General features: G+C 37.9%; 3 protein-coding genes across 4 annotated transcripts; 1 reads left to right on the top strand and 2 right to left on the bottom strand.

Moving 5' to 3' along the window:
- Positions 1-129: 129 nt before the first annotated feature.
- Positions 130-11,619, top strand: LOC135075263 (zinc finger protein 99-like). Of its 2 annotated transcripts, none has more exons than XM_063969642.1 (12): positions 130-351; positions 487-609; positions 720-900; positions 1,099-1,173; positions 1,284-1,337; positions 1,504-1,739; positions 1,833-1,951; positions 2,040-2,148; positions 2,604-2,756; positions 4,537-5,183; positions 6,262-6,403; positions 11,479-11,619. In XM_063969642.1, exons 1-10 carry the CDS (start codon positions 289-291, stop codon positions 4,753-4,755), a joined length of 1,332 nt encoding a protein of 443 aa, XP_063825712.1. In that variant the 5' UTR covers positions 130-288; the 3' UTR covers positions 4,756-5,183; positions 6,262-6,403; positions 11,479-11,619. The 2 variants fall into 2 exon arrangements, with proteins under 2 accessions (XP_063825712.1, XP_063825711.1); XM_063969641.1 differs by having other exon boundaries at positions 130-384.
- On the bottom strand, positions 6,748-17,744 carry LOC135075262 (uncharacterized). The gene is made up of 15 exons (XM_063969640.1): positions 17,574-17,744; positions 17,310-17,441; positions 16,863-16,942; positions 16,603-16,715; positions 16,218-16,409; positions 15,338-15,452; positions 15,146-15,200; positions 14,802-14,913; positions 14,212-14,350; positions 13,605-13,730; positions 13,347-13,504; positions 13,129-13,268; positions 12,926-13,006; positions 12,267-12,544; positions 6,748-6,817 (listed from the first exon to the last, which is right to left on the bottom strand). The coding sequence occupies exons 1-14, from the start codon at positions 17,653-17,655 to the stop codon at positions 12,309-12,311; spliced, it is 1,761 nt and encodes a 586-aa protein (XP_063825710.1). The 5' UTR covers positions 17,656-17,744; the 3' UTR covers positions 6,748-6,817; positions 12,267-12,308.
- Positions 17,745-18,258: 514 nt separating this feature from the next.
- Positions 18,259-23,822, bottom strand: LOC135075595 (uncharacterized). Its single transcript, XM_063970012.1, has 13 exons — positions 23,651-23,822; positions 23,356-23,487; positions 22,932-23,011; positions 22,672-22,784; positions 21,790-21,981; positions 20,881-20,995; positions 20,669-20,723; positions 20,285-20,396; positions 19,733-19,871; positions 19,228-19,353; positions 18,965-19,122; positions 18,747-18,886; positions 18,259-18,633 (listed from the first exon to the last, which is right to left on the bottom strand). The coding sequence occupies exons 1-13, from the start codon at positions 23,730-23,732 to the stop codon at positions 18,275-18,277; spliced, it is 1,803 nt and encodes a 600-aa protein (XP_063826082.1). The 5' UTR covers positions 23,733-23,822; the 3' UTR covers positions 18,259-18,274.
- Between the last annotated feature and the right edge of the window lie 94 nt (positions 23,823-23,916).

Below are 23,916 nucleotides of genomic sequence, written 5' to 3'. Positions count from 1 at the left end.
AGTAACATTTTTTTTTACAAAGTGAAGCCATTAGACAGGATAATAAGGTAGACATATTATACAGCTTTGTTAACAGAAAACAAAAAAGTTGTCAATTTGTCATGCTGTCACTGCTGATGACTGCTGTCATTAGCGTCATGTCGTGATAATAATACAAGAGTTCGGTTTTCGACTTTATTTAATTGAAAATGAAATAATTATGCATAAAGTAATGGGAATGGGAGAACATAATTAGGTTCTTTATCCATCAGATACCTAAAGAACAAGAAAGCAGGTATTTCGTTCAACATGGAGATGTGTCGAGCTTGCTTACAAACTGAAAATGCAATGATTCCTTTCAACGAGACTTCTGTAAGCTGTTATAATTTACTTACAAATCTGAATGTAAGTTGTATTAATGCTTTAAATAAAGGGTCGTTCCTTTGTGACCTTATGGTTAAATGTTGTTACTCATTAATTGTATTTTTTATCTTTTTTAACGAATAGGTGACCCTGTTTGATTGTTTTCCACATTACTTCTGTAATAAATGTGCACAACTCCTAATTTCATTCACGGACTTCAGAGAAAAGTCGCTCAAATCTGAAACAACTCTACATGAAATGATTCAGGTAAAAAATACTCTATAATTTGTTAATATAATTATTTAATTGATAAATACATTGTTATACACAAGGGTTGTTGTCTTATTTTGTAAGTTTTATTTACTTTTCCATTTCAGCATGTAAAACCTGAAGAAAAATACTTGCAAAGTGAAAGTAAATTGGCCTTTCAGCAAGAAGTGAAAATAGAGGTACTAAAGAATGAATGTAACGAAGAAGAAGATTGTACTGTTATGTATGATGAACCCACAAATTGTTGTGAAGAGGATGAAAAAAAACCGGAGATTGATTCAAAACCGGGTAAAATATCAGATAACATTATAAAAGTTATAAGAGTGGAGTAATCACTCAATTTAAGTAACTATGCATTATCCGATGGAAATATTATTAAGGAACGCTTAAAAAAAATTTGCACTTACTTAAAAAACATAATTGTGCAATTTATATAACTTGTTTGTATATAACTAATTGTTGTACAATTTCTTTTTGCATTTACAGATAAAAAGAAACAAAAATCTTCAAAAAAGTGTCAGAAAAGAACAAAAAATACAAAAGTTAAAACAAATATCAAAGGTAGAGCAATGAATAAATCAATTTATCAAATTAGTTATGTGCTGAAAGTGCCTTTTATTAATTTAAAACTAATTGTCTTTTCATAAATTTTTTGTATGTGTATTTTTCAGAAAAAAAGCCAAAGAAAAAAGTAATTGATGAAGCTGAAATAGCATGGGCCTGTGGTAGTATTATTCATTTAAGTTTCCTTTAATGTTTTTGCTTTACTATTTATTTATGTACTATCATGTAGGTAGAAGAACATAATTTGGCACGCAGATTAGAGCAGAATGTATGTATGCAGTTTCCACTTGCTATTGCATCTGAATGTTAATGTTTTTGTTATTTTAGGGATGTGCAATAAAAATTTCATCGTCGAAAACGAATTAAGAAGTCATTTGGAAACGCATAAAAACAACAAGCAATGTCAGATCTGCTATGAAAGCTTCAACAATTGGCCTGCTTTGTTTGGGCACAGACTAGAGCATATACCTGTTAAACAGGGCAAGTGTCACATTTGTAATAAACGCTCAAAGTCTAGTATTTACATGGAATACCATTATCTCTCTGCACATAATGATGGACAGGTAAATATTCTTTAATTTTCTGATATTAGTGTGTATTTTTCCACCCTGGGCTTGGGGCAAGCCTAGCTCTATAAATCTTAATATATTTTTCAGGAAGTGGTGTTAACATGCAAAGTATGTAAAAAGAACTACGAAACGCCGACAAAACTGCGAAACCATATGATGTTCCTTCATTCAGAAGTTAAATACATTTGTGATTATTGTTCCAAAGGGTATTTATTTATCATCATATAATTCATATTATATTTTTATTAGAAAGCACATAATTTTTAATAATAATTGTGCAATTATTTCTTCCAGATTTACTATCAAAGACACATTAAAGGTGCATATTTTAACGCACAGCGAACATAAACCTTTGGTCTGTGATATGTGTGGATTTCGGTGCAAACTACAGACTAATTTAAGAGTAAGGAAATACTACTTAAGCTACTTTTTTTCATACATGTTGTAATTGAAACCAGATGGATTTTATTTATATCTAACAAAAATCTCTAAATGAAGAAAGAATTTTCTCCTCTATAGCTATTGATTGTGTTTCCACGTTTGCCAATGTCACGTGAGCATAGCCATTACACGGTATATGAAATTACTAGCTTACCGCCCGCGTGGAATTTTGTCTGTCACAGAAATACTTTATCGCGCGCGCACTGTTTCAAAAACCGGGATAAAAACTATCCTATGTCCTTTACCGGGACTCAAACTATCTCCCTGCCAAATTTCATCAAAATCGGTTCAGTGGTTTAGGCGTGAAAGCGAGACAGACAGACAGACAGAGTAACTTTCGCATTTATAATATTAGTATAGATAAACCTTGGGGTTGAGTACTAAAGGTATAGTCTAGCTATATTTTTTTTATTTCAGGCCCATAAGATAAGAAAGCATACGCTTACAAAAGTGAAATGCGCGAGGTGTCAGATAGTGTTCGTAGACCAGGAGAAGCATGACAAGCACACGTGTCGCCTGCACGAGGTCATGTGCCCCGAATGCGGGAAGATATTGAAGCATTCTAGACAGGTAAGGCTGAAAACCGAAGTCAGTTTTCTGCAAAATTAGATATTTACATGACATATTATTAGGCATTGGCCTTTGCACCAATAACGAATAAATTCCAAGATGTAACTTCTATAAAATTAAATACTTAGTACCTAGTAGTTTAGTCTTAAATTGGCTGTGAAATTGAATTTTAAAGTAGCTTTAAAATCATTCAAATGAATCGAGTTTGCGACATAATGACGTCATAATCCCCCTTGCTGAGAGAGAGCTGCGTTTTGACAGCCCAAAAAAGTATTTACTATTGACTAGGATCTACTATCCTGTTCCAATATTTAGACCAAATTCAGAAAGAAAAGAAGAGATCAGTATAAGTTTACGTTAGGTGTGCTCACTAGCGACTTCGAGTGCGTCAATATAATCTATGAAGATTTTAGTTCTTGAAAGAAGCCGCTAAGGGCGCTGTACAACCTGTCATACAATTTAATATCATTTTTACGCAGGGGCTAGCGAGCATATCTAACGTAAATGGTAAGCACTCAGTGCCCCGATTACGCTAATTTTTAACGTCTCCAATACATTCGCGCTTCTTCTCCAGTTGCGCTCCGTTTTTCATTCCAGCCGAGGTGCAAATTTGGTATCACGGCAATGGACGTACCTTCCTAGTATTTTTATTGTCTCATGAGATATTTAGCTTTACGTTTACGTCTATGCTTCGTTTCAACTAGCTGTCAAAACGACACCGCGATACGGATTTGTCAAAACAGCTGATGTTCGTTCGTCGTCCGGGCACGTTGAAGATAAAAATTTTTAGCGTAATCGGGGCCCAGATCAGACTGAAACCTATGACTGCACTTGAGTCGAGTTTTGGGCGTCGGTTTGTGAAGCACCTAACATACAGAGTGGAAACGTTAAGTGATCTCACTCGATTATTTCTATACTATACAAGATATCGAAAAACTGATTACTGATTCTGAAAGTGCTTCACAAGCTCTTTCAAACGGTACCAATAATAGGTTACCAAATATACTGGACCTATCCGTAAATTCAATGTTTCCAGCTTCCATACATTTAGTAAAACCACATAATATTAAAAACTTTACACAATATTCAAAAACTGGTTACTGATCCTGAAAGTGCTTCACGAGCTCCATCCAACGATACAATAATAGGTCACAAAATAAACTGGATCCATCCAAAAAATCAATGTTTTCAGCTTCCATACATTTAGATAGACACAGTCATGGCACTCAAGTCTTGATAATTTTAGAGCAAATAAAGCCTAAAACTTCCGAGAAACGTTTTCCGAGACTCATTTTAAATAAGAACACAATTTACGAGTTCATTTTAAGTGTTTATTATTTAATAAAAAAAATTAATACTTCTGATATTGTTTGGCTGGCATACATTTAGTATGGAGGCTGAAAACATTAAATTTTCGGATAGATCCAGTTAATTCTGCAACCTATTATTGATACCGTTGGATAGACCTCGTAAAGCACTTTCAGGATCAGTAAATAGTTTTTCGATATTTAGTATAGTTTAGAAATAATCGAATGAGATCACTTATCGTTTCCACCCTGTATAGATGACCCACGCTGAACTGTCCCACCAAACTCAATGACAGGGGGGCGCTACCATCGTTCAACTATATGGTTTCCAATATGGCAAAAATCGGAAGCAGCGATCCGGTATTGACGGTGGCGCCCCACTGTCAATGTCAGGGATAGGACAGTTCAGTATTTTGGAACTATACTCATGTCACATGCAATAAAGGATTTTAATTTTAATTTGAACATTCAAGCTGAGACGTCACCGCGAGACGCACCGGCTAGTAGGCAGCCACAAGTGCGCACGCTGCCCGGCCGCTTTCAAGACGCGCGAGGCGCTGCGCGTGCACACGCACCGGCACGACGGCGTGCGCACCAAGCAGTGTGACGTGTGCCAGGCCAAGTTCTACTCCAGCAGCGTGCTCATCCGCCACCGCCGCATCCACACAGGTGATTATGGACCATACGTCTAGGGAATAAGCTTCAAATTGCAACCGCACAGGTGCGCCTTAGCGACGGCGTGCGAGCAGTGTGACGTGTGCCAAGCCAAGTTCTACTCCAGCAGCGTGCTCATCCGCCACCGCCGCATCCACACAGGTGATTATGGACCATACGTCTAGGGAATAAGCTTCAAATTGCAACCGCACAGGTGCGTCTTAGCGACGGCGTGCGCACCAAGCAGTGTGACGTGTGCCAGGCCAAGTTCTACTCCAGCAGCGTGCTCATCCGCCACCGCCGCATCCACACAGGTGATTATGGACCATACGTCTAGGGAATAAGCTTCAAATTGCAACCGCACATGTGCGTCTTAGCGACGGCGTGCGCATCAAGCAGTGCGACGAGTGCCAAGCCAAGTTCTACTCCAGCAGCGTGCTCATCCGCCACCGCCGCATCCACACAGGTGATTATGGACTATGGACCTTATGTTATTCGCGTTTCATCTCCAGTCGCGTTCGACTCGCGCTCCATTATCATTCCAGCTGAAGTGCAAATCGGGATCACGGTAAAGTTCACACGCTAACAAAGACGAAACAACAGATTTAGGCACTTTCTATTAAAAGTCCGACACCTTATTTTTCAAACTAAAATTGGATTACTAATGTTTGGCCAAAAAACGTTTCCCAAATTATCACATCGCAAACAACGTTTCGCAAATTTTCATTTGGCAAATTCTCATTTGGCAAAACAACTTATTGCAAACTTTTAATTCGCAAATGTCGTTTTTGGCACATTATTATTTAGCAAATTATTGTTTGGCAAAGTGTGTTTTGCCAAATGTTTCATTTGGCAAAAATGTTTCACGATAAACTATTTACAAAATAATTTGATTGGTGCATAGAATGGAATATAAATAAGCTTGTGGTTATTATTTTGTTTAGTGGGAAGTTAATATAAAATTTGTCCTAAATTAATTTTCTTATTTCATTCTTTCTATCGAAATTTCCAAATGATTCATTAACAATAGAGGTGATTCTAGCGCTCGGCGGCCGCTGCCGCGGCACGCTTCGCTCGCCTTCGCGCGCTAAGGGTCACTGTTCTAACCTAACCTAACCTAACCTACTATTTTCTGCAATACCTACTTTTTGCAACCATACTATTTTCTGCAATCTCTTTGTTTTACATAAAATTCTTGTGAAAACCATGATCATGTGCCTTATGCTTTGATTTGTGGGTAACGGTAGGTAAGTATGTGAAGTGTCAATTTGACCAAACAAATTATTTGGGATATAATATTTGGCAAAATAAAACATTTGCTATATAAACATTTGCCAAGTAAAATTTTGCCAAATGATAATTTGACCAAATGAATTAGTTGCGAAAAGTACAGTTGCTAAAAGTTTATTTGGGAAATGAAACTTTGGCGATAAGTTGTTTGCGAAGTGAAATTTGGCGAAAAGTAATTTGGCCAAACGGAAGGATACCCATTGATTGGCATATCTCTAATCTGTGGATGGTACAGTATGACGTTTGTTTTTCAGGTGAGAAACCTTATGTCTGCACCATTTGCGGCCGCGGCTTCATCTGCGGAGGCAGCCTGAAGGTTCACATGAAGGTGCACGGCCTGTTCCTCATCACAAAGAAGGACAAGCCAGCGGAGAATATCACTGATTTATTTAAAATGTAAGATTTATTTTATTATATTTTATAAATAAATTATGAGATCTAATTTAGTAACTGAGTTTGTTATATTTATTCTTGGATTTCTAGTCCCTAACTAAACAAAACGGAACATAGTCATTTTTGCGTGAAAGGGAAAACATGCAACCGTCCATTTGTGAGAATGGCTCTAAAGCATGCTTTTGTTATGTTTTTATAGAAATAAATATATTTCAAGGGTATTTTATAACGTTACAGCCTACAGGAGTTGTAACAGAGTAGGTAGGCCTTAAGTATTTTAGAGAAAACGACATCATTAACATTTATTTTCATTCTTTCATCCATTAAAAAAAAAGACAGCACTCGAATAAGTAGCAGTTTTTATTTATTTGATGTTCGAACCTTCTTTGAGTTTGAATGGCACAGACTTCGTCTCGCCTTCTTTACTTACGTTGGTTAGATTACCATACGTCGCGGCAGATGCCGTCGGCGCCCATTTGTTGATTCCCAGGGCAGTTGGATGGGACGACGACCACGGCTCTGGGGGAGCGCGTCTCTACTTCGTCGGGGTAGACATTGCCTTCTTTCTGGTTGTCCTCCATTTCTGGTAGATAATAAGGGAGATTAGCAAATATCCTACACAGTTAAAAAGATACAAAAGTTTCAAACTACCACATATTACTTAATCGTGCTTGGTTGCAGGTAAGTGCTTACCTAATTGTTAAAGATAAATTTAACAATTAGGTAAGCACTAAGTATAGACTAAGAGCTAGTGAACGCCAGACCTCCGTCATTTTATAAAAGCTGAAAGTTTGTCAGCGTATGCTCCCAATATAGGATATAATGTTGGTGAATTATGAAGTTTGGGTCATGGTGGCTTTGGGAGTTACCCTAAAAAAACTCTGGCAAGGAGTTGGAACTGTCAAAACGGTCTGGCTGTTGGGGAAAATACTTCTAATTATTGTCCAAATATCTATACTAATATTATAAACTAGCGGCCGCCCGCGACTTCGTACGCGTAGATCCCGGTTTACCCCCTTCATTTTCTTCATTTCGCGGTTTAGATCTTTTCATACAAATGTTTTTTCCCGCTAACTCCCGTTCCCGTGGGAATTTTGCAATATCCTGTTGTAACTAAGCTTTAAGTTTATTAAGATACCTGCATGCCAAATTTCAAGCGACTAACTTAAGCGGTTCAGATTTTTTCATACAAATGTTTTTTCCCGCTAACTCCCGCTCCCGTGGGAATTTTGCAATATCCTGTTGTAACTAAGCTTTAAATTTACTAAGATACCGCATGCCAAATTTTGAGCGTCTTACTTAAGCGGTTTTGATTTTTTCATACAAATGTTTTTTCCCACAACTCCCGTTCCCGTGGGAATTTTGCAATATCCTGTTGCCAAAATACCTGCATGCCAAATTTCAAGCGTCTAACTTAAGCGGTTTAGATTTTTCATACAAAAGGATTTTCCCCCTAATTCCCGTTCCCGTGGGAATTTCGCAATATCCTGTTGTAACTAAGCTTTAAATCTACTAAGATACCTGCATGCCAAATTTCAAGCGTCTAAATTAAGCGGTTTAGATTTTTCATACAAAAGGATTTTCGCGCTAATTCCCGTTCCCGTTGAAATTCCTAAGTATCCTATAACCTGCCCAGGAGTACGAAGAATAATTGTGCCAAGTTTAGTTAAAATCCGTCGAGTAGTTTTTGTTTCTATAAGGAACATACAGACGGACAGACAGACAGACAAAAATTTTACTGATTGCATTTTTGGCATCAGTATCGATCACTAATCACCCCCTGATAGTTATTTTGAAAATATATTTCATGTACAGAATTGACCTCTCTACAGATTTATTATAAGTATAGATATAGATGGGAAAGTAAATCTGTCTGTCTCTCTTTCACGTCAAAACTACTGAAACGATTTAGATGATATTTTTGGTACACAGATAGTCTAGAGCCTGAGCCTGAGAAAGGACATAGGCTACTTTTTATTGCTAAAAAGGGGTTGTAAGCGGTTGAAAAGGGGGATGAAAGGTTGTATGAACCGATTTGACTGAAAATATTTAGAACACAGACAGTCCAGAGTCTGAGAAAGGACATACGCTATTTTTAATGCGAAAAAGAGGTTGAAAGGGGTTAAAAGTAAGAGGGATGAAAGGTTATGTCGCGGAAGTCTAAGGCTACGGCCGGATACTCGCGACATCCCCACTCGGGCGATGACGGTACGCCGCGGAGGTTTTAGTGGGTATACCCCGTCCTTTTAAGGACGGAGCAGCGTTCTTTTAAAGGGCGCCGGGAGTCCCACACACCACCCTGTCCCCCGGCAGTGGTGACAGTGCGCAAAGCATATCCTCCTCGACAAAAAAAAAGGTATGAAAGGTTAAATGAAGGAATTAGAATCTTGAAACTTTTAGGCATACTTGATAGGGATACTCTCGATGTAATCCTATTGTCACCACTACCTCGGAATGTTTATGTGACCCCTATGTAACACATAAGGGAGAGTCCGCTAATTTGGACCAGTTTTTTTCAATCCCATTTTACACATAGTTTTCTTTTGTTATTGCTAATGTCCATGGTATATAATAAAAGATACATTATTCAACTTACTATTTCATAAGTAGGTATTAATTAATATGATTGTTGTATATTTAGCACAAATCAACAAAGTACGAGTTCAGAGCTTCGGTCCAATTTAGCCAACCGGTTCGATAATTTGTACCACAGGGTTACTAAATTGGATTTCAATAAATTTCAAGCCTATAAAAAACAATGGCAAAATATTATACGATACATTCTTAACAAATTAGGAAACGAGAAGGAACAGTAGTTAATAACATAGACAATCGATATTGTTTTACACGTTATCACGATTTTGACTAAAAGTTTTGTAATTCCAATTATCGTAACGCAGACTTGTACCTAATCTACTTTGCCAGTCTTTTGCTTTCATTTATTGTTAGTCAAACATAACTACGCTATTATAACTTCAAAATATGATTTACTAAAAAAAATTTTGTAATCCTTTGGTAAAGTTCCATACAACTTGATGTGGTACAATTTAGCCGACTAGGTGATAGTTCTTTTAAAAAATCGGTATAAAATATAGCTTATAAATACCGAAAAATGTTTCAAATAATTGTAATCCACACTAATTTACGCTTCTAAATAATATGTTAGAAACATCCTGTGATTAAATTTAACAAAATTACAAACTAAACATGTATTGTCAAAAGTTACTTGAAAACAATGAAAAAATACTTTTCTAAATAAAACACACGTGTTTGTTGTCACGGCAAAAACCACCATGGCCGATATTAATTGAATTTAGTTGTGTATCGCTGAGTGTTGCAGTTACAGACATTCAATAAATACTTTACGAAATATGAGGGTGGTACAATATACCGAACTCTCCCCTAACAGGCATTATGTGTTCATAGAGGTCACTTAAAAATTGGGGATTGGTGGTGATAACGGGCATTAGACTTAATTACTTAAAGTAATTATTCCACGCGGACGAAGTCGCGGGCACAGCTAGTTATACATAAAAATCAGATTTACCTAATGGTATAACGTTACTAGAATTACAGTCTATTGAAATACAGAAAATGCCACCGTAAAAGTTAGACTTACGTTGTACCATAAAATATGATTTTTATGTATAATATTTGGGCAATAACAGGCCTGTTCTTCTCCGCGAGTTTACATCGAAAGCAAAACACGAACGATGGCACCCTACATTATCTATCTCATCTTCGAATTGAGTAAAAATACAAACCATTTCCATCTTGCCTTTCCACCGATATACTATGTACGATAAAAGTAAATAAAAAACATGTTAATATAAACTTGTATAACATGGTTCAGCGAGTTTAGTGTTTTCAGTCTAAGGTGAGACTACTTCGAATTCAGTTCGTTATGCAACTTTATGTTACTCATTCTTATCATAATTATAAATTTTCAATCAAAAAAGTAATTGGTGCATGTATTCTTATTTTTATGGTATAGATTTTTATTACAAATATGATTAAAAATGACGATTGTTTTCTTCAGGCAGATATAAAAATTCTTATAGGTACATACACTTCTGGACACATCTTTTGGCCCACCTTGTATTTTCAGTTTCGTTTGGTCCTAGCTAAAATTTTATATTAGGTCGAGCAAAAAGTTTTTATGCAATTTTGAACCTGGCACATTCACAATTTCATTCAATAGTCTTTTTTTTGAATTTCGAACACGGAATATAAAGAAACAAAAGACAATTTGGAGCCTGTGTGCTTACCATGAGTTTACGTTAGGTGTGCTCGCTAGCGACTGCGTAAAAAAATGACATTTAAATGTATGACATATTGTGCAGCGCCCCCTAGCGGCTACTTTCAAGAAATAAAATCTTCATAAAGTTTTTTGACGTTCTCGCTAGCGAGCACACCTAACGTAAACTCATGGTAAGCACACTGTTTGTTGATATCAAACAATCGAATATTAAGGCCCGGTTTTTTGATTCGTAGTTAAAATAACCAATGGTCAAATTTGACAGATGTCAAATGACAAGTGGTTAAATATCAGAAAAAAATGTGTGCCAAGCCAAGTTCTACTCCAGCAGCGTGCTCATCCGCCACCGCCGCATTCACACAGGTGATTATGGACTATGGACCTTATGTTATTCGCGTTTCATCTCCAGTCGCGTTCGACTTGCGCTCCATTATCATTCCAGCTGAAGTGCAAATCGGGATCACGGTAAAGTTCACACGCTAACAAAGACGAAACAACAGATTTAGGCACTTTCTATTAAAACTCCGACACCTTATTTCTCAAACTAAAATTACTAAAACAGCAAATTTTCGTGAAGCGTTTGACTTGCGTTTGAGAAAAAGTAGCTTACAGCAGCGACGTCATAACGTAAGCAGTTTACATTGCTTGCGTAGTACTAAAGATTATTCGAACGTTGAGTACTGATACCACAGTGGATAATGAGCACATATTTTGATTACTTTGTGTGTGTGAATTTCTAATGCGACATTGAGTTTCGAACTCAGGGCATTGATTGGCATATCTCTAATCTGTGGATGGTACAGTATGACGTTTGTTTCAGGTGAGAAACCTTACGTGTGCACCATTTGCGGCCGCGGCTTCATCTGCGGAGGCAGCCTGAAGGTTCACATGAAGGTGCACGGCCTGTTCTTCATCACGAAGAAGGACAAGCCAGCGGAGAATATCACTGATCTATTTAAAATGTAAGATTATTTATTTTATTATTATATCAATAAAATTATAAGATCTAATTTAGTAACTGAGTTTGTTTAAATCTTGGACATTCAGGATCTAGTCCCTAACAGAAAGGAACATAGTAATTTTTGCGTGAAAGGGAAAACATACAACCGCAGTGGCGGCGTAGCATAGGTTGGCACCCGGGGCGGCACCCCCCCCCCCCCCCCCGTTATAATATAAATTATAGCCTAAGACACCCCAGAATGGCACCCCCCCCTGTCATGACATCACGACCGTCCTTGCCATGCAGATGCGTCAGTGAGTACTAATCTGCGCGACTTTGTCACCCCCTGATGCTTGGCACCCGGTGCGGACCGCACGATTGTACAACCGTCCATTTGTGAGAATGGCTCTAAAGCATGCTTTTGTTATGTTTGTATAGAAAAAATTATAGGTTCAGTTTTCAAGGGTATTTTATAACATTACAGCCTACAGGAGTTGTAACAGAGTAGGTAGGTAGGCCTTAAGTATTTTAGAGAAAACGACATCATTAACATTTATTTTCATTCTTTCATCCACTTAAAAAAAAGACAGCACTCGAATAAGTAGCAGTTTTTATTTATTTGATGTTCAAACTTTCTTTGAGTTTGAATGGCACATTCTTCGTTTCGCCTTCTTTACTTGGGGGTATACGTTGGTTGGGCATCAATTCCATTACCATACGTCGCGGCAGACGCCGTCGGAGCCCATTTGTTGATTCCCAGGGCAGTTGGGTGGGACGACGATCATGGCTCTGGGGGAGACAGCGCCCGGGGCTGCGGCCTCGGCAGGCGATTCTTCCTCAGTGTTGGTATCCCCCACTGTGTTATCGTCAGTTTTCTCGGCTGCCTCTTTGCTAGCCTCTACTTCGTCGAGGTAGACATTGCCTTCTTTCTGGTTGTCGTCCATTTCTGGTAGATAATATGGGAGATTAGCGAATATCCTACACAATTCAAAAATATACAAATATTTGCAACTACCATACATTACTTAATCGTGCTTGGTTGCAGGTAAGTGCTTACCTAATTGTTAAAGATACATTTTCAGTAGGTCATGTGTAAAAAGGTTGACCAAACACCAGTACTTTATTATTTCCACCATTTCTGATGCAACTTCTTAGCATAGGCGCAGACCATCGACTTTTAGTTGGTCGATAGTCGGGCCCGATTCTAATTTGTATGAAGAATCGGCCGATACAATCATAGGATATTACTGATATCGTCACGATATTCAGTAGTAAATATTTATGCAACAACCGATATGGAACATAATTATAACGGTATTTTTCAAACCAGTTTCGGGCCTGGGTTTCTCCTCCTCTTCTTCAGTTTCTTGTTCTTGACCTTCGTCAACGTGACCAAAGAGAATAGGATCTGAAAAGTTTTTAATTTAAAATATGTACCTAATAATATTAAGGTATCTGACATCATAGTAGAGTTAAGACTTATAATTTTATAATATATTTTCCCATGCTTGGGCACGTTTTATTACTTACGGCATCTGGTTAAAGTGCTCAGCGACCTAATGTTGTGAATTAACGCGTTGGTCATTAGAGAAATGATGTGGTGCTCTAAAATATGCTTGAAATTCGCGATCATTCTGTTGGCTGGACCCTCTATGGTCAATGATTCTGGCCTAGAACAGAAATGTGGGCATAACGAAGTTGCAAGTATACTCATACCTATATTTGTATCAAGTTTTAGTCCAACTTACTTCATCTGACGAATGAAATCGAACCGTAGATCCACGGTCTCCGGCTCTTTTACGAGTTGCATAGCCATGTGCGACGTGAGCTCATCTGCCGTCATGATCATCAATCCGTTGAGGGGGGGCATTCCATTCGACAGTTGTGCATTATATTTGTATACCACCTGGTGAATTAGAACTTTGGTCAAACAGATTGCAGCACTCCGCGAATTTATTTAACTTCTTTTCTAGAGGAGCAAAGGCTATGTTACGCGGAGAAGGTACCTTCAGGGAACTGAAGCCAACGATTGCGTCGACCATGCGTACGTCTTTGTCTTTCTTGCCGGTGGCCATTGAGCGGCGGTACATGGAATCCAAGCCTCGAAGAACTCCATCTCTGAGTTTTATTTCCTAAAAACAACATAAATGAATAACGCCCATTAAAAACAATTTCAGCCATAGATACGAGCCGTAAATGATTGTAGTCGATCACTCATCGTTTACATATTTATGTACCGACGACGGCACGTCAACGTAACCACTGTGGGGTCTTGTGCAGTTATAATAAGGGCGAGTTTGCAACAAAAATGGGTAACCTGATGTGCTGTCGTGTACATGCACATTTTGAATACCTAATTTGAGATAGGCACCGCACTGACTCAGTGCTCTAAACACAAGACAAGCTGTTTACTCGTAGTAGCACAATATTTAGAAGTCTGTGATTTGAACGCTGATCGCGTCCGGCCGTTTAACGCTGAGCGACGACATCGCGTTAATTAAAAAAGAAGAGTACATTTTAACCTAATTCAATGGTAAATATTGTTTGAGTGAAAAATGTGGAGTGACAGAGAATTAATTAACAGCAGAATATTTATTTTAGGCGTTTTATTACCATTCCAGTGATAGAGAAAATGCTAAAGTTGGGTAATTTCACGGACGTGGAGTTGACTTTGTGAAGTTTAGACTTCAATTCCATTATAGAGTCTTCAACGTAGCTGTTCAGTATTGCAGTTTTCTGCTTTTCATATTCCCTGAAGAAGCAATAATATGTTTAATATTTACCGTCAATAAGTGTCTACTTTTAAAGTCATAAATGGTGACTAGGGCTAACTACGAACATCTGGCCTCTCTAGCCCGTCTTGGCCAGCGTGGAAAGCGTAGGCCAGACGGCGAAATCCTCCATTTTTTGCTTCTGGTAAAGAGGGGAATCTTATAAAACTCAAAACATTACTACACAGAATCCTAATTCTACCAGTCCCCTTTCATCAGCGGGAACCAGACGCAGGTTAACGTACCATCCCTACATTGTCGACATTCCACCAGCTTGGACTAAGCGATTCGATAACTCTTTTATAATGCAAACAGGCTCAATGGACACAAAACTATTGTTTTTTGTTATTGAATTAGATTTATCAGCAACCCAACTACACATATTTAGTTTTTTACTTAACTCGTCTACTTTTACTTAGTTCATCAACCCACCGATATTTTTCAGATGCTGCTGGTCCGATTTTGTTGAAAAATATTAAATGCTCGTTGTAGTAATCACGTAGCCATTCATCTAAGTCTGACTTCATTCTTTCGATGAAGTCATCTGTAAATGATTTATAGCTAAAAATTCATTTGACTCAAAGTGGCCAAAAAGTTAACAACACAACCTTATTCCAATTGTAACAAAGACGTGTTGCGAACTTTTTGGCTTACTTTGAGTGTCACGAACGCTAGTGTATTTGACGCTGACTGTACCTATTAGTGTTCGTGAAAATTAGATGTGGCTGCCAAGGAAAGGAACAGATTGCTACAAGTTACGAATTGCATATACATACCGGTCACAGCCTCGTTTAATGGTATGGGATTGTTTTGGGTTGCATTGTTTTTGTACTGAAATATGAATGAAATAAGATAAGTACCTTGCACCCCACCATCCTTCAAAACCTAACCTCTTAAGCACGAGTAGGTATTATACTACTGAGTATGATCTGTAATACTTGGCTTTCGATTAATATTACTTAACTTACTATCATCACAGCGTCATAATAAGATATTTCTGAATTGACTAAAACAATGAATAGACTATCTTCTAGCATTCGCATTCTCCCTTCCATTTTGTATTCCACATTCCGAAGAAGAATTCTGTAAAAAATACATACATAAATATAAGTACCAGTAGATTTTATTATACGAGTATGTATTTTCGTCTTTTACTTCGACCAATAGCATCTTTTGAAGGCCTACGCCTTCTGGTTACTAAAAAATATTAATAATAAATTAAAAGGAAATCATAAATTAAACCTTGAGCAGCACAACATTTTTGTGACATCGTTTTGATGTTATAAAATTATAAATTAGGCCGAGTTGCACCATCTTACTTTAACTTTGATAAACGTTAAAAATCTGTCAAACTTCATACAAAAAACACCGGTTTTCGTCATAGTTACGGTCAAAGTTAGGTGGTGATACTGAGCCTAAGATTTTGATAATTTTACCTTATGTAGACTAAAGTAACTAAAAAATATTCTGGACAGGATCCAGATTTGGTCTAAGAAGACAAAGACACAATATCTCCATATCGCTTCGTTACGAACGATCGCGTAGGTAAGTCTGTCACGAACCAGATCACAGAAACTAAAAGGAGATGTGACAAGGGGGCGTGGCCGGTGTCGCAGCAATATGCCCAAAAACAGAACACATTTCTCGTGAATGCAATGACAGCAATGATGACAGCAGCGACGTCATAATGTAAACAGTTTACATTGTTTGCTTATTAGTACTAACTAATGATTATTCGAACGTTGAGCACATAGGCATTTTGATTACTTTGTGTGCGTGAATTTATAATGCGACACTGAGTCTCTATGGTCACGAACATAGTGCATATTTATTAGGTCTCATACTCACTCAGCTTGGCCAAAAGTAGGCACGTAGTAAAGTATCGATGGATCGTTATCGGTGATGGCTCTCTCGTAAGAGCCGACGAGGTGCAGGTCATGGAGCGACAGCTGCGTGCGGATCTCCAGGTCCTTGAGGTTTGTATGCAAGTAGTTGATGCGGAAGCGGGTGTTGTTGCGCAGCTTCATGCGGTGGAAGAATCTGACAGAGAAAAGGTTAATTCAGTTAATTTCTTATTCTTTCAAGCTTCGGTCTAACCAACGCGTGCAACTCGCGTCGGCGATGGCGATCACTGCGCGTGCATAGATAAGATTTTACGGATCAGTTTTTTTTTCTGTTCATCGTGGAAAAGAAATGCTATTGCTGTTCTTCTAAGTGCTCATTTGGGACTTACAAGACAGACTTCTCCATCTTCAGCATGCAGTAGCCGCCCAGGTTCAGCCCGGCTGGGATGTCGTTGGGGTTGCCCTTCTGCCCGCTCACCCTTCCACGAGAAGAGAGCATTGCCTAGTAGAATGTGATACTTTAAACTTCCAGAAGATAAGATACACTTTTATTATAATAATTTTCTTTTTGAACTTTGAATGCCAAGTTAAGTGCAAAATAGGAAAAAATATAAAAGCTGAGGTTTGATGATGGTATTAGATAACTTACCTTAAGTAAATGTTTGTCGAATTCCTGATTGTCGGCGGTGATTTTGTTATGAAAGCTGTGTCGACATTTAGCATATCTCTCTGAAAACATACTACCAGTGGTGACGGGTTACACATGAAATGGGCATAGAGGCGCGAGATGTTGTATAATAATGACCTTTTTTGCAAGAATTTCGTTCACACTTAGATAACCAAATAAAACTAGGGTTATTTTTCAGGGGACTAGTATCAAAACCGAGTGAGTGCTATCAACTATCTCATCTTCGAATCGGTACCCCAACATCCTGGGGTGGGCAATAGACCATTCTGGGGTGGGCAAGGCCCACAAATAATTTTTTTTACGAAGCGCTCCCTTTTTTCCGTTTGCTAGTGCCCCTCTGACAGCCGCTCGGGGCAGGGGCCTCGGATTCGGTGCCTGAGTACTTCCATCCTTAAAATTAACACATACCATCCAACGCGTCCATAGTCTCAAAGTGGTTCTTGGCGTTCAGGGTGATCCAGCAGTGTTGATCGTCGACCTGCCGCGAGTCCTCCAGGTGGGCCTCTACGCTATTGTCTGATGTGCGTTGAGTTTTTTTTACTGAAATATTAATGGCGGCAAGGGGTAAGTATGATCTACGAGTACCTACTTTATAACCCATAGATTCTTATTAGGTTCTTTCTAAACTTCGTAACTTTAAAATTATAATTAGACAGTAAAAAAAATACAAACCATTTCCATCTCGCCTTTCCACCGATATACTATGCACGATAAAACTAAATAAAAAACATGTTAATATAAACTTGTGTAACATAGTTCAGCGAGTTTAGTGTTTACCTACAGTCTACGGTGAGACCACTTCCAATATCTTTTTAGGAATTCAGTTCGTTATGCAACTTTGTGGTACACAACTTGTTAATATTCTTACCATAATTATAAATTTTCAATCAAAAAAGTCATTGGTGCTTGAATATTTTACTTTTATGGTATTGATTTTTATTACAAATAGGTATGATTAAATGACGATTATTTTCGTCAGACAGGTATAAAAGTTCTTATATTTGAAAAGTTGTTACATAGGCAATGTAATATAATACCTAAGTAAAAAGAAAAATGAGCGTGTTTTTCTTGTTTTTGTTATTGTTTCGCTGCTAATATAGAGTCTACGAATATTGAGAAAAAAATTATGAAGCTACTTTGAGAATCGTATGGTCTCTATCGCAGATCAATAAAGGTACTCGCATTTATTAATGCTATACCATTTGGGAAATAAGTGATGGTCTCCTAAATCAAACAGTAGTAAATCAACCTTCAAAAGTAGGTAATATAAAATATTATAGCTTCTGTAAAACTTATTGTCATTAACATGCTTTAGTTAATATGTATTATACTGTGGTAATATAAAAAATACACACTATTCGTAATAGCAGTTTTTATTTATTTAGGTTCGTGATGTTCAAACTTTCTTTGTGTTTGAATCGCACCGACTTCGTTTCGCCTTCTTCATTTGGGGGCAGTTCTATTTCTATGCTATCTTCTTTATCAACTATGTAGTCGGGATGGTTGTCGCGATTGTTGTCTGAAAGGTTGTTGTCATGGTTGTCTACATCGTTGTCGGGATCTTTGTCGGGTTCGTTGTCGGGATGTTTATCGAGTTCGTTGTCGGGATGATTGTAAGTATATTCTTCGGGGTCCTGATTATCTATATCATCCAATGTATTTTTCTGTTCCTCCTCCTTTTCTTCAGTTTCTTCTTCTTGACCTTCGTCAACGTGACCAAAGAGAATAGGATCTGAAAAGTTTTTAAATTAAAATAATGTAATAATATTAATGTCACCATAGTAGAGTTAAGACTTATATTTTTATAATATATTTGCCCATGCTTGGGCACGTTTTATTACTTACGGCATCTGGTTAAAGTGCTCAGCGACCTAATGTTGTGGATTAACGCGTTGGTCATCAGAGAAATGATGTGGTGCTCTAGAATATGCTTGAAATTCGCGATCATTCTGTTGGCTGGACCCTCTATGGTCAATGATTCTGGCCTAGAACAGAAATGGGAGCATAACGAAGTTGCAAGTATACTCATACCTATATTTGTATCAAGTTTTAGTCCAACTTACTTCATCTGACGAATGAAATCGAACCGTAGATCCACGGTCTCCGGCTCTTTTACGAGTTGCATAGCCATGTGCGACGTGAGCTCATCTGCCGTCATGATCATCAATCCGTTGAGGGGGGGCATTCCATTCGACAGTTGTGCATTATATTTGTATACCACCTGGTGAATTAGAACTTTGGTCAAACAGATTGCAGCACTCCGCGAATTTATTTAACTTCTTTTCTAGAAGAGCAAAGGCTATAATATGTTACGCGGAGAAGGTACCTTCAGGGAACTGAAGCCAACGATTGCGTCGACCATGCGTACGTCTTTGTCTTTCTTGCCGGTGGCCATTGAGCGGCGGTACATGGAATCCAAGCCTCGAAGAACTCCATCTCTGAGTTTTATTTCCTAAAAACAAAATAAATGAATGACGCCCATTAAAAACAATTTCAGCCATAGATACGAGCCGTAAATGATTGTAGTCACTCATCGTTTACATATTTATGTACATGCACATTTTGATTACCTAATTTGAGATAGGCACCGCACTGTCTCAGTGCTCTAAACACAAGACACGCTGTTTACTCGTAGTAGCACAATATTTAGAAGTCTGTGATTTGAACGCTGATGGCGTCCGGCCGTTTAACGCTGAGCGACGACATCGCGTTAATTAAAAAAGAAGAGTACATTTTAACCTAATTCAATGGTAAATATTGTTTGAGTGAAAAATGTGGAGTGACAGAGAATTAATTAACAGCAGAATATTTATTTTAGGCGTTTTTATTACCATTCCAGTGATAGAGAAAATGCTAAAGTTGGGTAACTTCACGGACGTGGAGTTGACTTTGTGAAGTTTAGACTTCAATTCCATTATAGAGTCTTCAACATAGCTGTTCAGTATTGCAGTTTTCTGCTTTTCATATTCCCTGAAGAAGCAATAAATGTTTCATAAAAGGTGACTAAGGCTAACTACGAACATCTGGCCTCTCCAGCCCGTCTAGGCCAGCGTGGGAAGCGTAGGCCAGAAGACAAAATCCTCCATTTTTTGCTTCTGGTAAAGAGAGGAATCTTTTTAAATCAAAACATTACTACACAGAATCCTAATTCTATCAGCCCCCTTTCATCACCGGGAACCAGACGCAGGTTAGCGTACCATCCCTACATTGTCGACATTCCACCAGCTTGGACTAAGCGATTCGATAACTCTTTTATAATGCAAACAGGCTCAATGGACACAAAACTATTGTTTTTTGTTATTGAATTAGATTTATCAACAACCCAACTACACATATTTAGTTTTTACTTAACTCGTCTACTTTTACTTAGTTCATCAACCCACCGATATTTTTCAGATGCTGCTGGTCCGATTTTGTTGAAAAATATTAAATGCTCGTTGTAGTAATCACGTAGCCATTCATCTAAGTCTGACTTCATTCTTTCGATGAAGTCATCTGTAAATGATTTATAGCTAAAAATTCATTTGACATTTGAATAGGTACAATCAGCGTCAAATAATTCGCGACACCCAAAGTGGCCAAAAAGTTAACAACACAACCTTATTCCAATTGTAACAAAGACGTGTTGCGAACTTTTTGGCTTACTTTGAGTGTCACGAACGCTAGTGTATTTGACGCTGACTGTACCTATTAGTGCTCGTGAAAATTAGATGTGGCTGCCAAGGAAAGGAACAGATTGCTACAAGTTACGAATTGCATATACATACCGGTCACAGCCTCGTTTAATGGTATGGGATTGTTTTGGGTTGCATTGTTTTTGTACTGAAATATGAATGAAATAAGATAAGTAGTTTGCACCCAACCTTCCTTCAAAAACTAACCTTTTAAATACGAGTATGTACTACTGAGTATGATATTCTGTAAAAGGTACTTGGATTTCGATTAATAAATTAATTATTATTACTTTAAATTTACTTACTATCATCACAGCATCATAATAAGATATTTCTGAATTGACTAAAACAATGAATAGACTATCTTCTAGCATTCGCATTCTCCCTTCCATTTTGTATTCCACATTCCGAAGAAGAATTCTGTAACAAATACATAAATAAATATAAGTACCAGTAGATTTTATTTGTGTCTTTTACTTCGACCAATAGCATCTTTTGAAGGCCTATGCCTTCTTATTACTAAAAATTAGTAATCAAAAATTAAAAAGAAATCATAAATTAAACCTTGAGCAGCACAAAATTTTTATGACATCATTTTGATGTTATAAAATCATAAATTAAGATTTTGATAATTTTACCTTATCTAATCTAAAGTAAATAAAAAAATACTCTGGACAAGATCCAGATTGAAGACAAAGAAATATTATCTCCATATAGCTTCGTTACGAACGATCGCGAAATTAAGTCTGTCACGAACACAGTGGGTCTAGACAAAGTGCAAATTATAATCGCAAACCAGTCGAAAAGTGGTCGAAAAGCCCCTTTTTTGTATGGAGTTTTGACGGATTCGATTTTCGATTCGATCAAAAAGTGCGTTTTGTCTAGGGGGGCAGATCACAGAAACTAAAGGGAGATGTGACAAGGGGGCGTCGCCGGTGTCGCAGCAATATGCCCAAAAATAGAACACATTTCTTGTGAATGCAATGATGACAGCAGCGACGTCATAATGTAAACAGTTTACATTGCTTGCGTAGTACTAAAGATTATTCGAACGTTGAGTACTGATACCGCGGTGGATAATGAGCACATATTAAACATATTTTGATTACTTTGTGTGCGTGAATTTCTAATGCGATACTGAGTTTCAAACTCAGCGTATTAGTTGGCATCTCTCTATATCTCTATGGTCACGCACATAGTGCATATTTACTCACTCAGCTTGGCCAAAAGTAGGCACGTAGTAAAGTATCGATGGATCGTTATCGGTGATGGCTCTCTCGTAAGAGCCGACGAGGTGCAGGTCGTGGAGCGACAGCTGCGTCCGGATCTCCAGGTCCTTGAGGTTTGTATGCAAGTAGTTGATGCGGAAGCGGGTGTTGTTGCGAAGCTTCATGCGGTGGAAGAATCTGGCAGAGAAAAGGTTAATGCAGTCAATTTCTTACTCTTTTACACGCCCCATACTGTCTTGTCCTATCACTAGAAGAAGGTAAGACGTGTTGAGGAGTTTTTGTCTACTTTGGGTGTCACAAACTATTAGACGCTGAATGTGAGAGTGGTCTTCCAGGGTATTACGGGCACGGATTACACGCCCTTCGCTGGAATTTCATAATGTAATAAGAGCTCGCCTTTATGGCCACGTCGAGTCAAGGACCGAACTGATTTGTTCAATAAAGCGTGATAATGTTGAGTGGTTATAATCTTTTAATGGACGCAGTTACCCAAATAGCGATGTTATGGCCGTCTGCTTTTTACTTGTAAACGACATGCCATATCGGGGATTCTGGAATATAATGGAATATAGGTTAACTGGCAGAGAGTGCCGAATTAGCTTTATGTACCTACCTACCAATTATATGGCATTAAAGATCAAATAAATAAATGAAAATAATGCGTACCTAAGTAGGTACCTATGCGAAAAAAATACTGACGTTACTACAAGCAGCACTGAACCAGCTTCGCTTGAAGTTGGTAGTACTATGGAACCTATCCAGAAATGTCTATTTACGAAGTAAGGGTTCCTTTACTTCTTTTTTAAATGTTCGAAAAGGAAGGCCTAAACTGGTATTTCGTTAAGTACCTTCTAATTTGGGACTTACAAGACAGACTTCTCCATCTTCAGCATGCAGTAGCCGCCCAGGTTCAGCCCGGCTGGGATGTCGTTGGGGTTGCCCTTCTGCCCGCTCACCCTTCCACGAGAAGAGAGCATTGCCTAGTAGAATGTGATACTTTAAACTTCCAGAAGATAAGATACGCTTTTATTATAATTATTTTCTTTTTACACTTTGAATGCCAAGTTAAGTGCAAAATAAAAAACAATATAAAAGCTGAGGTTTGATGATGGTATTAGATAACTTACCTTAAGTAAATGTTTGTCAAATTCCTGATTGTCGGCGGTGATTTTGTTATGAAAGCTGTGTCGACATTTAGCATATCTCTCTGAAAAAAAAAATCATATAGATAGACTAAAAACATACTACGTACCAGTGGTGACGGGTTACACATGAAATGGGCATAGAAGCACCAGTAGATGTTGTTTATTAATGATCTAAATTTTTGCAAGAATTTCGTTCACATTTAGATAATCACATAAAACTAGGGTTATTTTTCAGGGGGGAGGGGGGGGCTGACATGGATTACGGGGGGACTAGTATCATAACTGAGTGAGTGCTATGACCCTTTTTTCCCTATTGTTCTTTTGCTAGTGCCCTTCTAACAGCCGCTCGGGGCAGGGGCTTTGAATTCGGTGCCTGAGTACTTCCATCCTTAAAATTAACACATACCATCCAACGCGTCCATAGTCTCAAAGTGGTTCTTGGCGTTCAGGGTGATCCAGCAATGTTGATCGTCGACCTGCCGCGAGTCCTCCAGGTGGGCCTCTACGCTATTGTCTGATGTGCGTTGAGTTTTTTTTACTGAAATAATAAATGGCGGCAAGGGGTAAGTATGATTTACGAGAAGGTAGGTAGGTACTCGTACTTTATAACCCATAGATTCTTATTAGGTTCTTTGTAAACTTCGTAACTTCCGTATAATTGTGTGTTCCTTAAATTATAATTCGACAGTAAAAATACAAACCATTTCCATCTCGCCTTTCCACCGATATACTATGCACGATAAAACTAAATAAAAAACATGTTATTATAATCTTATGTAGCATAGTTCAGCGAGTTTAGTGTTTTCAGTCTATACGGTGAGACCGCTTCAAATATCTTTTTAGGAATTCAGTTTGTTAAGCAACTTTGTGTTACACAAGTTGTTAATATTCTTATCGTAATTATAAATTTTCAATCAAAAAAGTCATTGGTGCTTTAATATATTACTTATATGGTATTGACTTTTAT

This window comes from Ostrinia nubilalis, chromosome 10 (genome assembly GCF_963855985.1).
Source record: "Ostrinia nubilalis chromosome 10, ilOstNubi1.1, whole genome shotgun sequence".
Classification (NCBI taxonomy): domain Eukaryota; kingdom Metazoa; phylum Arthropoda; class Insecta; order Lepidoptera; family Crambidae; genus Ostrinia; species Ostrinia nubilalis.
The sequence above is the reverse complement of the archived record's forward strand: the minus strand, read 5'-3'. Positions and strand labels throughout refer to the sequence as shown.

Bases quoted from the DNA above. Each gene is read 5' to 3' on its own strand.
- LOC135075263 (XM_063969641.1), top strand. From the start codon at position 289: ATGGAGATGTGTCGAGCTTGCTTACAAACTGAAAATGCAATGATTCCT. The intron at 385-486 runs GTAAGTTGTATT...TTTAACGAATAG, and splicing joins ATTTACTTACAAATCTGAAT to GTGACCCTGTTTGATTGTTT. The intron at 2,149-2,603 runs GTAAGGAAATAC...TTTTTATTTCAG, and splicing joins AACTACAGACTAATTTAAGA to GCCCATAAGATAAGAAAGCA.
- LOC135075262 (XM_063969640.1), bottom strand. From the start codon at position 17,655: ATGTTACACAAGTTTATATTAACATGTTTTTTATTTAGTTTTATCGTG. The intron at 16,943-17,309 runs GTATGTGTTAAT...GTATGTTTTCAG, and splicing joins GACTATGGACGCGTTGGATG to AGAGATATGCTAAATGTCGA. The intron at 13,505-13,604 runs GTACCTTCTCCG...CTAATTCACCAG, and splicing joins TTGGCTTCAGTTCCCTGAAG to GTGGTATACAAATATAATGC.
- LOC135075595 (XM_063970012.1), bottom strand. From the start codon at position 23,732: ATGCTACATAAGATTATAATAACATGTTTTTTATTTAGTTTTATCGTG. The intron at 23,012-23,355 runs GTATGTGTTAAT...TTTTTTTTTCAG, and splicing joins GACTATGGACGCGTTGGATG to AGAGATATGCTAAATGTCGA. The intron at 20,996-21,789 runs GTGAGTAAATAT...TATTTGTTACAG, and splicing joins CCTACTTTTGGCCAAGCTGA to AATTCTTCTTCGGAATGTGG.